The 13072-nt window shown below is 41.5% G+C and overlaps 2 protein-coding genes across 2 annotated transcripts; both read right to left on the bottom strand.

The window, feature by feature from the left end:
- Positions 1–7532: 7532 nt before the first annotated feature.
- Positions 7533–8522, bottom strand: LOC132281854 (flavonol 3-sulfotransferase-like). Its single transcript, XM_059783518.1, has one exon. It carries the CDS (start codon positions 8520–8522, stop codon positions 7533–7535), a length of 990 nt encoding a protein of 329 aa, XP_059639501.1.
- A 1502-nt stretch (positions 8523–10024) lies between these two features.
- LOC132281853 (cytosolic sulfotransferase 12-like) lies at positions 10025–10855 on the bottom strand. Its single transcript, XM_059783516.1, has one exon. It carries the CDS (start codon positions 10853–10855, stop codon positions 10025–10027), a length of 831 nt encoding a protein of 276 aa, XP_059639499.1.
- Between the last annotated feature and the right edge of the window lie 2217 nt (positions 10856–13072).

The following is a 13072-nucleotide window of genomic DNA, read 5'->3' as shown; positions in this document are numbered from 1 at the left end:
GGTATAATCTACGCACACCCTCCATTTCCCATTCTTCTTTTGAACGACTACTACATTCGAGAGCCATTGTGGGTATTGCACCTCTCGTATGAATCCTACTTGTAACAGTTTATTCACTTCCTTGGCTATTATGCGATTGCGTTCAGGTGCGAACCGTCGGTGCCTCTGTTTGACTGGCCTGAATTCTGGGTTAACCCTCAGACTATGGCATGAGACTGTAGGATTGATCCCCACCATATCTGAGTGATCCCAGGCAAAGACATCCGAATTGCACCGAATAACCCTGATCAATGCTTCCTTCTCTTCGGCTGTGCAAGATGAGCCAATGTAGGTGATCTTCTGAGGGTCTCCGAGGACTACCTCTACAGTTTCGAAGGACTCCTCGGTAGGTGCCTCAACTTCGGCTTCTTCCTCTGCCTTGAGATACTTGGGCAGAGGATACTGTAGCTGCTATTTGATTGCGTCTTTGGGATTCACCTCTGACTGAGGTGATTTCGACGCTTTCTTTGCTTCGTGTAGCGTTAGCATGTAACATTCTTTGGCAGCAACCTGGTCTCCCCAGAGGTCGATGACCTCCCTGCCATCCGGAGATAAACACTTCATTACTTGATGAAGTGTAGAAGGGACTCCATTCATACGATGGATCCAACCTCTTCCCATAATGAGGTTATAAGATGGATGAATCTCTGTCACGACGAAGTTTTCCTGTAGAGTTCTCTTTGCTGCAGTAACGGATAGATCGACCACCCCAAGCGGATTCACCTTAGTACCATCAAATCCCATTAGGGGGCCGGAAGTTGGCCTGATGGATGATGGCGAAATCCCCAACTGATCAAAAGCTGTTTTTGTAATGATGTTGGCGCTACTTCCCGGATCTACCAGCACTCTCCTGATCATGTAATTCGCTACCAGGAGGCTGATGACCAAGGGGTCCTCATGCGGGCGCTGGACTCTAGAAAGGTCATTGTTACCGAATCCAATGTTGATGCTGCCTGGTGCAACTGTGTTTACCGAAGACATCCTGCGTAACTTATGAGCCTCTCGCAGCCTGGATCTGTACAACTCTTCAGATTCGTCATCATCCTCTGATCTTCTGTGTATGGCATGGATAACCTTTACCTGACCGCTTTCTACCCATCGAGGGTTAACCTCCCGAGGTCTTACGTGCTCCTTTGTGGCGAGATACTCCACCAATTCTCCTCTCGCTATCATGCTTTCTACTTGTCGCTATAGGGACCTGCAGTCATTGGTGGTATGCCCATAATCTCCATGGTAGGCGCAATGTTTGCTTTTGTCCCTCTGCTCCAAGGGTTGCTTCATGGGCTGAGGAGTTGCGAACCTCGTCTTATTCTCTTGGAATAGGCGCGCCAAGGTAGTACGGAGAGGGGTAAGCCTGTCCTCTGTCCTTCGCCTTTTCTCAGACGCTTGGGTGACTTGTGTGGCGGTATGAGGGACCTTCTGCATCCTTGTGCTCGCAGCTTTCTCTCGAGACTTGTTTTCTACCGTGACGAGGGTAGCGTGCTGTGTGGGCTACATTTTCCTCCAACCGGATGTAGATTTGTGCCCTAGCGTTCAAAGTCTGCATATCCAGGGGGGAATATTTGACTAAGGATGTGTGAAACTTGGTTCCCTGGATCATCGCCAACTTAAACATTTCGATTGCCGTGGCAGGATGGCAATCTGCTATCTCCGAGGCCTCCATGTTAAACCTGGATAAAAAATCTTGCAAAGTTTCTCCCTTCCTTTGCCTTATGGTGAAAAGGCTGGCGATACTTTTCTTCTGCTTCTTATTTCCGCAATACTGGGCTAAGAACATAGTGCACAAGGTCTCATAGTCAGGGATAGACTTGTGTGGCCTATTCCTGAACCATTCTAACGCTGCTCCGGTTAAACTGGTAGGAAAAACCTTACACATCCACGGATCGTTATGATCGTCCAGTGCCATCTTTTGCGCATAATGATCAAGATGCCGAGAGGGGTCTCCTGCCCCATCGAACTGGGTGAAGGATGGCATAGTGAACTTCTTCGGCCTCTCCACAAGGTACACCTCGTCCGTAAAGGGGGTCTTGACCAAGGAATTTTTGTGCTCTCTAGCCATCTCGGCTGGTGTCTGGACTCTCAAGAGCTTCTTTTCGTCGAAGGCATCTTGTACACGTGCGTCATCCGGAACGCCATTGGACCATACCGTAAGCCTATGGCTGGACTCAGCCTGTTCATCCTGAGTGCGATGCGGGAGATTATCCGAAGCAACCGCCTCGGACCTCGTCCCTTGCTTTTGCTGAACCTCACTAGGTCGAGCCCCGTTGGGTGGTGTCTCGTTGGCTGGAGGCTCGTGAACCGGAGGTAAATTCCGGGTGGGAGGTGGTGCCACAGCATCGCCTGGTGGTGATTGTGGCGTTAGCCTGGCCATGGCCGTGTGCAGCGTATGAGTCTGCTGCTGAAGCATAGCTATCTGGGCGACACTCGTATCGTTCGCTTGCCGGAGTGTCTCAAATTGGTGCAAGAACTCTTTTCGCATCTTTTGCATCAATTTTATCTGTTGATTCATTACTGACTCTCCGTTTGACATTCCAGACACGATTAAAGGAAGAACAAGTGGGAGTATATTTCTATACGATTCCCACAGACGGCGCCAAAGTGTAGGTGCAAAATTTCGCTCAACCAATAATGACTGAGAAAAATAAAACAACTCACTCAAAAACAATAAAAATAAATAAGAACAATGTGTAGAGAAGTGTGGAATTGCTTGATTCTTTATTGGAGGTCTTAACCTCTATTTATATACAAAAGATTGCAAAATTATGGTAGGACTCGTGTTGCTTGCCCTCCAATTCTTTCTATATCACCATACTTTTCTAATAGAGTTCTTTCCATTATTGAATTTTCCATACATAGAACTTGCCTTGTACAGAACTTCCTATCCGAATTTTCCTTCTACAGTAAATTCTTCAAATGGTAGGATTTGTGCATTCTTGGGCTGAATATATTTTGATCCGGCTGGGCTTGGGTAACAGGCCGGATGTTAAATACTCATATCTGGGCTGACGACAAGCTGGGCTGATGGCTTCTTGAGTCGGCCTTGATGGAATGGTCTTGGGCTGTAAATACCCTCAACTTGGGCTTGAGCATGATGGGCCTTATATGTCCTTGGCCTGTAGATATGGGTAGTGGTGACGTGTGCGTTTTCTATTGGAGGGAGTTTTTTTTCCCTCCACACCTGGCATGTCTAAGTGACTCCATGCGAATACATCTGCGTTTTGAGATAAAAAATCAACTAATTCCTGCTTTTCCTCCTCAACGAGTCGTTCCCCTACTCTGGTTGTCCGTTCCGGTCGGAACTGATCGATCTGCACATCGAGCAGGGGTTCTTCAGTCAAGCCTACTGGTTCCTCCTCTCCATTCTGCTTGGAGGGAGGCTCCTGTAATTGCTATCTCGGACTTACTGAACGAATGGGAGCTTTCCCCTTTCCGGCATGTTTCAGCATTACAGAGTAACATTCTTTAGCTGCAACTTGGTCTTCATGAATGTCAATCACTTTGGTTCCGTCCGGTCCCAGGCATCTCATTACCTGGTGCAGAGTGGAAGGAACACCTTGAACTCTATGGATCCACCCTCTGCCCATCAGAAGATTGTAAGAAGGATGAATTTCAACAACTACAAAGGTTTCCATCAAAACCCTCTCGGCAGCATGTACCGCTACCTCCACCGTGCCGACGGGCTCCACTCGCTTTCCATCAAACCCTAATAGTGGATTCCCGGTGGATTTCAGCTGATCCTGTTTGATCTCGAGCCGATCGAATATATCTCTTGGCATGATGTTCGCACTACTTCCAGGGTCAATTAGAACTCTGCGCACCAAGCATTTGGCCACTGTCAAACTTACGACCAGCGGGTCCTTATGAGGGATCTAAATACGCAACAAGTCTGTTGCGTCAAACTTTATCTGCATTGATGCGCTCTGCTGGTGTAGAGTGTTTACACTGCCTATCATTCTCTTCATCCATGCCTGACGAAGGCGTGTTCGAAGCAGTTCATCTGATTCCTCAGCAGGTTCTGGCCGACCGTGAATTGCATCAATTACTCGAACTGGTTGCGTGTTGTGAGAATTCGACTTCTGATTCTTCTTCACATGCTCCATTGGTCGGTTCTGCTCCACCGCTGGTCCTTGAATATAACTTGCGAACTCCCCTCTGGCTATTAGCATCTCTACCTGTCTCCTTAGGTTCCTGCATTCGTTAGTCTGGTGGCCAAAATCAGAATGAAACGCACAGTGCTTAGACTGATCCCTTTGTTCGAGAGGTTGTCTGATTGGTAAAGGAGGTCGGAACTTATCTTTATTTTCTTGGTACAGTCTTGCTAGGGTAACTTTCAATGGAGTAATCAACTCTTCCTCTCTGGGCCTCTTCTCGGATTTCCACGAGGAGCGTTGTGGTTGAACCTGTTTTTGCCTGATCTTTGCTTTGGTCTTTTCTTCCGTGGATATAACAGACGTCTTTCGAGCGTTTGCCGCCTCTTCTTCTTCCAAGCGCACAAATCCATCGGCTCTTTCGTTAAGTTCATCCATAGTCCTCGGCGTGTTGACCACCAAGCTTGTGTGGAATGGGGTGCCATGATTCATGGCCAGTATGAATGCTTGAACTGCCGTTAAAGGGTGACATTCAATAACCATGCTCTTGGTAAGGTTAAACCTGGTTAGGAAAGCCTGGAGACGCTCTTCAGCGTGTTGCTTTATTGTGAATAAGCTCGAAATATCTTTCGCTGGACGCTTGTTTCCATAGTATTAGCTTATGAACCGATCACACAGGCTTCGGAAACTATTCACTAAACCCCTCGGCAGGTTCTTGAACCAATTCAGAGCTGGTCCGGCCAGACTCGTAGGAAAGCACTTGCACATCAAAGAGTTATTCTCAGTGTTTCGAGCCATTTTCAGCTGGATGTGATACACATGGTCGATCGGATCAGTCGTTTCGTCGAACAGAATGAAAACGGGCATGGAAAATTTCCTCGGACTCGGAGCATTCAGAATCTCATCGGTGAACGGTGAATCCACCGTTCGAGCTGCTGAACGGAGTGCTTCATTTTCCCTCTGGAACCCTGCGGCTGCTCTCTGGTCTACTGATCTCCTCTCTGAGCTGTGATAGTCGAACGTTGTCATGGAAGGCCGATAGGTCGGATCGAACGATCTATCCTCAACGAAGTCTTTGCGCCATAGAGGCATAGCTTTCTGACGAACCAACTCTGTTGCTTCACCTCGGCTGAGCGTTTCTTGATGTGGATCAAAAGTCATTGCTTCGTTTCGCCTGATCTGCTCACGCCGTGGATCCATGTGAGTCGATCCTTCACGATCATCCATACGACGAAGATTTGGCGGCAAACTGTCTCACCGGATTTCTTCGCGGTGAGGATCTACTAGATTGTTTCCAACCTCCTCACTGTGATGTGCTGCATCGGTACGTGTACCTTCTTCTCCTACCGGGAGTGGTCGTGGAATTACTGGAGCTTCTTGACGCTGCATTTCATTCCTTAGATCCGCATTTTCTCTCCGGAGAGCTTCGATCATGTTCATCAACTCATCAAGTTTTACTTGCTGGACGTTCTCAACCGTATTAGAGTTGTCACCCCCTATCATGATTCCGGATCGAAGCAAAGGCATGAATTACGAACTTCGAAACAGATCTAAGCGTTACCGATGCAAACTCCGCTAGATCTGGGCTTAACTTCACCGAATCGTGATCACTGTTTGCTAGATCTGAACTTTTCTAGCTTCAAACTCGTCGGATCTGACTGCAACTGAGCAAATCACAATTGCGTCATTCCAAAGCAAATGCCTCAGAATCCTCAATAAGCAAGAATTCTCTCAGAACAAACTACAATCTCACTGATCTGGACTCAACTTCCAGAAATCACACTGCGTATTCACAAACTCGATTGAACTAATATGGAACTGATCGGGCTCGAATTGATCTTCGTCCTCGATTCCCACAGACGGCGCCAATTGAAGATACAAGATTTCGTGATTTCTCTTTCTCTCTCTCTCTCCCTAGCCTTTTTTTTCCATTTTCTACCTATCATGGTCTATTTATAGGCCATCACCCTTATTGCTATTAACCAATTACATTGGGCCTATATTCGAAAGCTCTCTTCCTTCTGGACTTGGTCTTCCAATGGGCTTGACCTTCCTCGGTGGATCCTCCAGGTTCGGCCCATTCCAGGGCGCTTTGGCATGGATCCTACTTCAATCATTCGACCCGATCTCATTCCCGCGAACCATATCCGGCCTATGCCACTTGCCGCATCCTCAATTTCAATAAGTTAATTTTACACAAATGTCAATAAGTGACCATTCATGATTTATTTCATACCTGCCCTTTTTAAAAAACTCATTTTCTTTTAGAATTCTATATGTATCTATGAGAGAGTATGGAATTCTGTTTACTCACTTTAAATTAAGTATGATTTTCTCTCATTTTGCTGCTAGGATTGGAAATTCTGTATTTTACATATCCATACGAAAGAGTCTTTGGGTTTTCGAAATAGTGTAAAAAAAAAGTGCTTCGAATCTTTGCTATTTGACTCGGACTTGTTTAAAAAAATCTTTAAGTATTTCGAATTGTTTGTTGACAAAGACAAAGTTGGGGATACCTCTGAAATTTCGATATTGGACAACATGTAGGATAGATTTCACCCAAAAAACATGATAAAGCCAAAGGGGTACGTACTCCTTTGCATGTTGGTTGCTTGATTTAGTTGAGCTTATAGGTGGAGGAGACAATGGAGATCGGAAGAAGGATAAGACAGCTTATATATATGTTGGTTCTTATGGAAATTAAGCTAGGTAGGATCTTATATATGTTTAATGCTCCTATATGGGATGTGAAATTGGGAATAGATGCTGCTGTATGTGAATCTTTTCCATGAGTTTAATGAATCTAAGCTTTACGGATTTTATCTCTGTCTGATCATCAAAAGCAATTTCTAGTTTTTACAATAACATGATTTTTTTAAGAAGGGCATTTCTTTATTCCATAAATGCCCTTCTTCTTTTTTTTATTTTTTTTATTTTTATCTTTCTTTCTTTTTTCTTTTTTTTTTCTTTTTATTTATTTATTTCTTTTTATCTCTTTCTTATTTTACTTTATTTTATTTTATGGTTCCTCATGAGCATTTTTTTTTATTTTTTATTTTTTATACAGATTTGGTCACTAAAATATATTTTTTCCTAGATTGAATGTAATTTATAAAAGCTAGTAAAAAATCACATTCCTTGGAAATATTATGCCATGATATCAATATTTTCTTTCCTTTTTTGTTTTTTTTAGTCAACTTATTCGTAAAATATCATTCATTTGAAGGATAGAGGGATATGAATAATTTATAAATTATTCCAATTTTATTGAATTTTTATTTTTGTTATTGATATAAACACCTCACAAAAATGATAAATAGAGGCAGTATCAAACATTGTGAGAGCAAAAGAACACTAAAAGTTATAATTTTGTCAGAGCAGGAGTGCCTTCAGTCCTATAATCCCTTATGGACTTGATGACACATGAAATGTCAAACCAGAACCACCTAACTTCTGTTCTGTAATCTGATCCAACAACTCTATCATCTCTGTTGTTAGGTGATTCTTCCAATCCCCAACTATCCCTTTTCTGAAGTACATGCTATTATTGATTGCCATAGGCGAATTCGGACGATGCTTCCCACTTTTATTCACCTCCAAATTGCTCATATGCTCAAAACTACACAACTCTGTAATTCTTTGTGGCACACCTTCCATCTCTTCCTCCATGGAAAATGGTTGACCTGCGTACTCGGCCAATCTCTTTACATGAAACACTGTATCTCTCTTCATATCTTCATATTTCAAAAACATTACCCTCTCAGGACATTCCAAGCTTGCTTTCCAATATCCCAAGGCATGGTCCCAATATGGTCCATAAGCAGATATGCCTTTACAAAACTGCTCAAATGCCTTTTCCAAGGGAAGGTATTGTGCATCTTTAGGGCCCAACTTGCATGCAAAGTGCCACAGAGAAACAAATGTATCCTTTGGATCCCTGCATACATAAAGAATTTTACAACCACAAGCTAGTATAGATCGTGGCAAGGAAGTATAGGGAAGGTGGGTGGCCAAAAGGGGAAGCTTTGGAGGCCGGTAAGTCGGGTTTTTGGCAAGATCATACTCCAATAAGGGAATGCATTCATGGGGTATGGTGGTGAGTAAAGGATTTGTTGATTCATTGAATTGATTTCTTGTTGTGATGGCAAAAGTCAAGGCCTTAAGCCAAGTGGTACCTGATTTTGGAGCACTGCACACGATCAAATCTGTGGGTTGAGCCTTGAAGTGTTCTTGAGTTGAAATGATTGATTCTAGGAACAAGGAAGGGTACCAAAAGCCTTGGTACTGGTAGAGAGAATTAGAGGTTGTCCAACCATTTTCTCTAGGAAGGGTTGATATTATGTCACTGTATTTCATTTTGGCTTTTGAGGACTCTTCTTTTTCCTCACATTTCATGGGTATGTGAATTATTTTAGTAGGGAAAGAGGCTTCTTGTGAAGAGAAGGATCTAAACTTAGTAGCAAAAGGGGACGAAGGTAGAAAGTTCTGAAGTTAGTTTTACATGCCTTGAACATTGAGTATGCTTTATAGTACTTAGGTTGGTTAAAAGAAGACAATCTCAATTAATGTTTTTGTTAGCTAAGCTCCATGTTTGGTGATGTTGTAATTAATCACCTGTCTTCATTCAAACTAATAATGTCCCACTCGCATGCTTTCCAGACGTTGATTTCATTACTGCTGACTAGGTTCTCATATTGACCCAAAGAAAGTGAGCTTAAAAGCCTACAAAAGATCCAGGGATGGCCGGTGTAAGGGGTTCTTGTCCCACTACGGATTTTTATGAGAAGTATTTTGGACATGTATGAGTGGTAGGCATCACTATTTAACAACTTATACTTTTGGGTTAGAAGGCAAGCATTCGATCCATTACAAGTGGTATCAAAGCGGGTGCAATCCTTGATCTGATTTCATGTCACTGGGTCCGCCCACTGTTAGGAAGGACAGGTACAAAGGGTGGTCCGACGACTCCAACCCCATCAAGGGTGTTGTGTCTACAATGGCTTAGGCAAGTTTTTGTGTTTCCATTGGATGACATTACTCCAATCCAAGTATATGACACGTTCTAATGTCATTTGACAATTTTAATAAAGGAAAAAATACTTCTGAGGCTGCCTTCAAGAGAGAGAACTGAACTTAAGTATCTTTGTTATAAGGCTTCACAGTTCATTTGTAGACTTAACTAGATCTTCTATGTCCCAGATATGTTCTTTTGAGCCATTGGGTACAAGTTTCAACAAGATCTACTTAAACAAGGGCTATTCTCAAAACTATATTAATTGAAAGGAGAGATGTGCACAAATAAGGCAACAATAGCAAAGCTCATCAAATTGACAATGGCATGGGAGCCATATCAACAAAACAATAGAAACTGAAATATAGGTGGCCATAGGCCATATCAGAAACAAATAAAAAAGGAAAGAAAACATACTGCAACATCATCTCTAGTCTAAACCCATCCCACATTAGAAGTAATTTCATTTAGTCCAGACTGCAGACATAGGCCAGCCTTGCCACAAGCAATCAGCACTTATTATTTTGGGGATACAGCAAAGTTCAATCCGGACCATTGAACTTTGACAAGATCATATTATTAGGTACTACTTATCAAAAAAAAAAAAAAAAAAATTATTAGGTACTAGCTAGGGAAGGCTTGCCACAAGCAATCAACGTTTTCTATTTTGGGGAGACACCAAAGTTCAATCCAGAACCATTGAACTTTTGCTTTGTGATATGATCTAGTCGCTCTTTCATTTCATCTGTTAGATAATTCTGCCAATCACCAACCTTACCTTTCCTGAAGAACTTGCAGTTATCAACCACAAGTTCATTGCTGAACCATTGCACACCAGTCTTATTCACCTCCAAATTGCTCAAATTCTCAAAACTACATAGCGTAACTATTTCTTGCACCACCCCATCTCTCCTCTCCTCCAATGAGAAAGGTTGCACATGAATTCAGCCAACTTCTTAAGATAAATGGAGGGTTCTTTCTTCAAATCCTCATACCTAAGGAACAGAAACTTTTCAGGCAATTCAAGGCTTGCTTTCCAATACTCCAACACATGATCCCAAAAGGGTCCATAGTGTGAGACGCCCTCACAGAACATCTCAAATGCTTCTTTTAGTGAAAGGGATGTCACTTCTTTGTGTTTTGTTCTTTCCGAGAAGTGACCAAGAGAAGTAAGCACATCTTTTGGATCACGCCATATGTAAACAAACTTGCAGCCAGAAGATGTCACACTTTGTGGTAACAAAGTGTATGGAATGTGAGTAGCAAAGAGCCGAGGCGAAGGAAGAGCATCAAGGTTGGTATTTATGGGATAGTTTTGATATATAGAGGCATCTAAGAAGGGGAAACAGCCATGAGGGCCAGTGTTAAGCAAAGGGTGGGACTGGGAGGAGAAGTCATAACGGGACCGGTTCATGGTGGCGAACATCAGGGTTCGGATCCATGTGGTGCCACATTTCATGTTTGCAGACAGGAAGATATTGGTAGGTCGAGCCTTGAAGTGATGTTGCACCAACAAGACTCCTTTTAGGGCAGACTTGGGGCTTAACCAGTAGCCTTGGTACTGAACTAGATGTTCAGTTATCCAGCCTCTCTCTTTTGGAAGGGTTTGGAGTGCCTCACTGTACTTTTGGTATGTTGCTTCATAGTCTTCCTCTCTTTCTTTTTCATAGTTGGTCTTGGGATTGTGGATTTGCTGAGAAGAAAAGGAAGTTGCCATGGAGAGAAAGTTCTGTATGGACAAGAACTAAGAGAATGCTTGTGCTTTGTAGTGGGTAAGGACACCTTTATATATAGGGCAGATTTGAGAAAGTTGATTTGTTCGCTTTTACTCTCAGTTATCCGAAATGATATTTGATCCGATAAGTTAGGCCTAAAACACTAACCAAAGACTTCCCTTCAAGTGGGATCCACATTTATCATTTAAAACACATCAAGAATGAAAGCCCGTGAGCTAGTGCTGTAAATTTAAATTATCAGCTAGAGTAGGATTTTCATTTTGCTGAGTCACAAGGAAACACATAATTGAGGTATAACTTGCAGGCAGTTTACATTTCAAGTGGTTTTTCTACTTAGAGGAAATATTCTATATGTGTGATTTTCATTCCACATTGCAGCCTGATTTTCATTGTGCCTTGCACAAAATATTTTCTTCCATTGAGTGTATGCTATAAAAAAATATTTCGTACAGTATGAAATCCTTCTCTGGTCGTGAAGGAATTGCAGATATATAGATTATGTAAGTGAGAGGTTTGGATATATATATATATATATATATATATAAATTTTTAACTTACTAAGAAATACAATCACGCACACACCCACTTTGTCCTTATAAGACTTGAACCCTAGACTACAGCCCTTGGTGGTTGGATAAAAATACAATTGCTTGACATTTCTAAGTCCGCCTTTTAAATTGGTCTAAAAAATCAGCCTATTAGGGCAATTTATTGTTTTCTTTCAACAAAATTATATATGGAGATAGCCACAATGGCAGGTCATCGATCACATAAACTCATAAAAAAAAATTCCAGTCTTTCCAAAAATATTATAGAAAGTGTACGTATCATGAAGGCGTGATATATACAATCAAAAATCCTATTTAGACATTATGGGTGCATTCCAAGTTGCTGATCTCATACTCTAGTGTTAGTTTCTTCCTTATTGAAACGTATGTTTAACTCATCCTATCGTTGTGGGTCATCTCTATTGGTTTGTCTCTGTGCACTCTTTTGTTATACTGTACTAGATAATATTTTCAATAATTTTCACCATTTCTTAATCCAACACCTCCTTAATTTGCACTAATTTTTGGCTTTACTTGAACGACTATCCCTTTGAGGTCCTTATACAACTACTTTATTCGTGTTTTTCGATTGAGAACCAAACAATTTGAATATAAAATTGATGGCCAGTTTTTTTCTTTTTTTCCAGCTAGAATTTTGCCAAAAGTAGAATATGATAATCTGATTAATTCTATATGTAGTCTCATGGGTCGCGATACCATATCTTCTGTCCAAATTGTTTGTTTCTGCTCCTTTGTTTTCATATACAATTTAAGCTCTACTAGTTGCCTGTTCCTATTTAAGTTCTACCAGTTGCAGGTTCCTATTCATATCCATGTAAAGGGTTCTTTTCCCTTTTTTTCAGATTATTATTGGACACTGTTTTTTCACGTGGTTGTACTATGCATGAATGAACAAGAATGGAAGAATTTTTGTCTTTATTTATTTGTGTATATATATTGAGAAACAGACTCATCATGTTAAAACTGCATGTATTTCTAGTTGTGCGACAATCGTTTTTTTTTTTCCAAATTAGCAAATAAATTAGTGGACCTTTTGTTTTGGAGTGTTAGGAGTTAGGACCTAGCTAATTAAGCTAGCCACATAATTGATTCCAGTAAAGAAATCATGTGTAAAAAGCATAGCTTATAAGATATACATACTTATCTCATATACATATTTTACTAGATTAAGTTAATACTTATATGGTGTGACCTGAGTTCCAACGCTTGACAGTGTAAAATTTTGCCATTGATGGCGTTTGGCAGCATTTACAGCTTTCAATCTATACAAACTTATCCATATATATATATACACACACACACACACACATACACACGCACCCCTTTCATTTTCACCAAGTAACTAATTGAGCCAAATTGGGTCGGCTTTCAGAGTCATCGAATCATTCAATCTATATGTTGTGGTTGTGATTTAGCAGCACAAGAATCAGCCCCAATTGTCAGAATCTGATGGTTGGCTTCTCCTACAGGAAAATATCACACAAAGGCTTCCCATGTTTAAAATACGCCCTGCAAAGGCTGGTTGTCGATGCATTGGAAACACATGTGATGGCCACCCTTGTCAAAATTCATCTTTCAAAAAGTTATTACAACAATTATATATATTATATATCTATATATATTTATATG

Source organism: Cornus florida, unplaced genomic scaffold (assembly GCF_030987335.1).
Source record: "Cornus florida cultivar Cherokee Brave unplaced genomic scaffold, ASM3098733v1 CherokeeBrave_3.0.0_Hap2_Chr11, whole genome shotgun sequence".
Taxonomy (NCBI): Eukaryota; Viridiplantae; Streptophyta; class Magnoliopsida; order Cornales; family Cornaceae; genus Cornus; species Cornus florida.
The sequence above is the reverse complement of the archived record's forward strand: the minus strand, read 5'-3'. Positions and strand labels throughout refer to the sequence as shown.

Coding starts and splice junctions, on each gene's coding strand:
- LOC132281854 (XM_059783518.1), bottom strand. CDS start 8,522: ATGAAATGTGAGGAAAAAGAAGAGTCCTCAAAAGCCAAAATGAAATAC.
- LOC132281853 (XM_059783516.1), bottom strand. CDS start 10,855: ATGGCAACTTCCTTTTCTTCTCAGCAAATCCACAATCCCAAGACCAAC.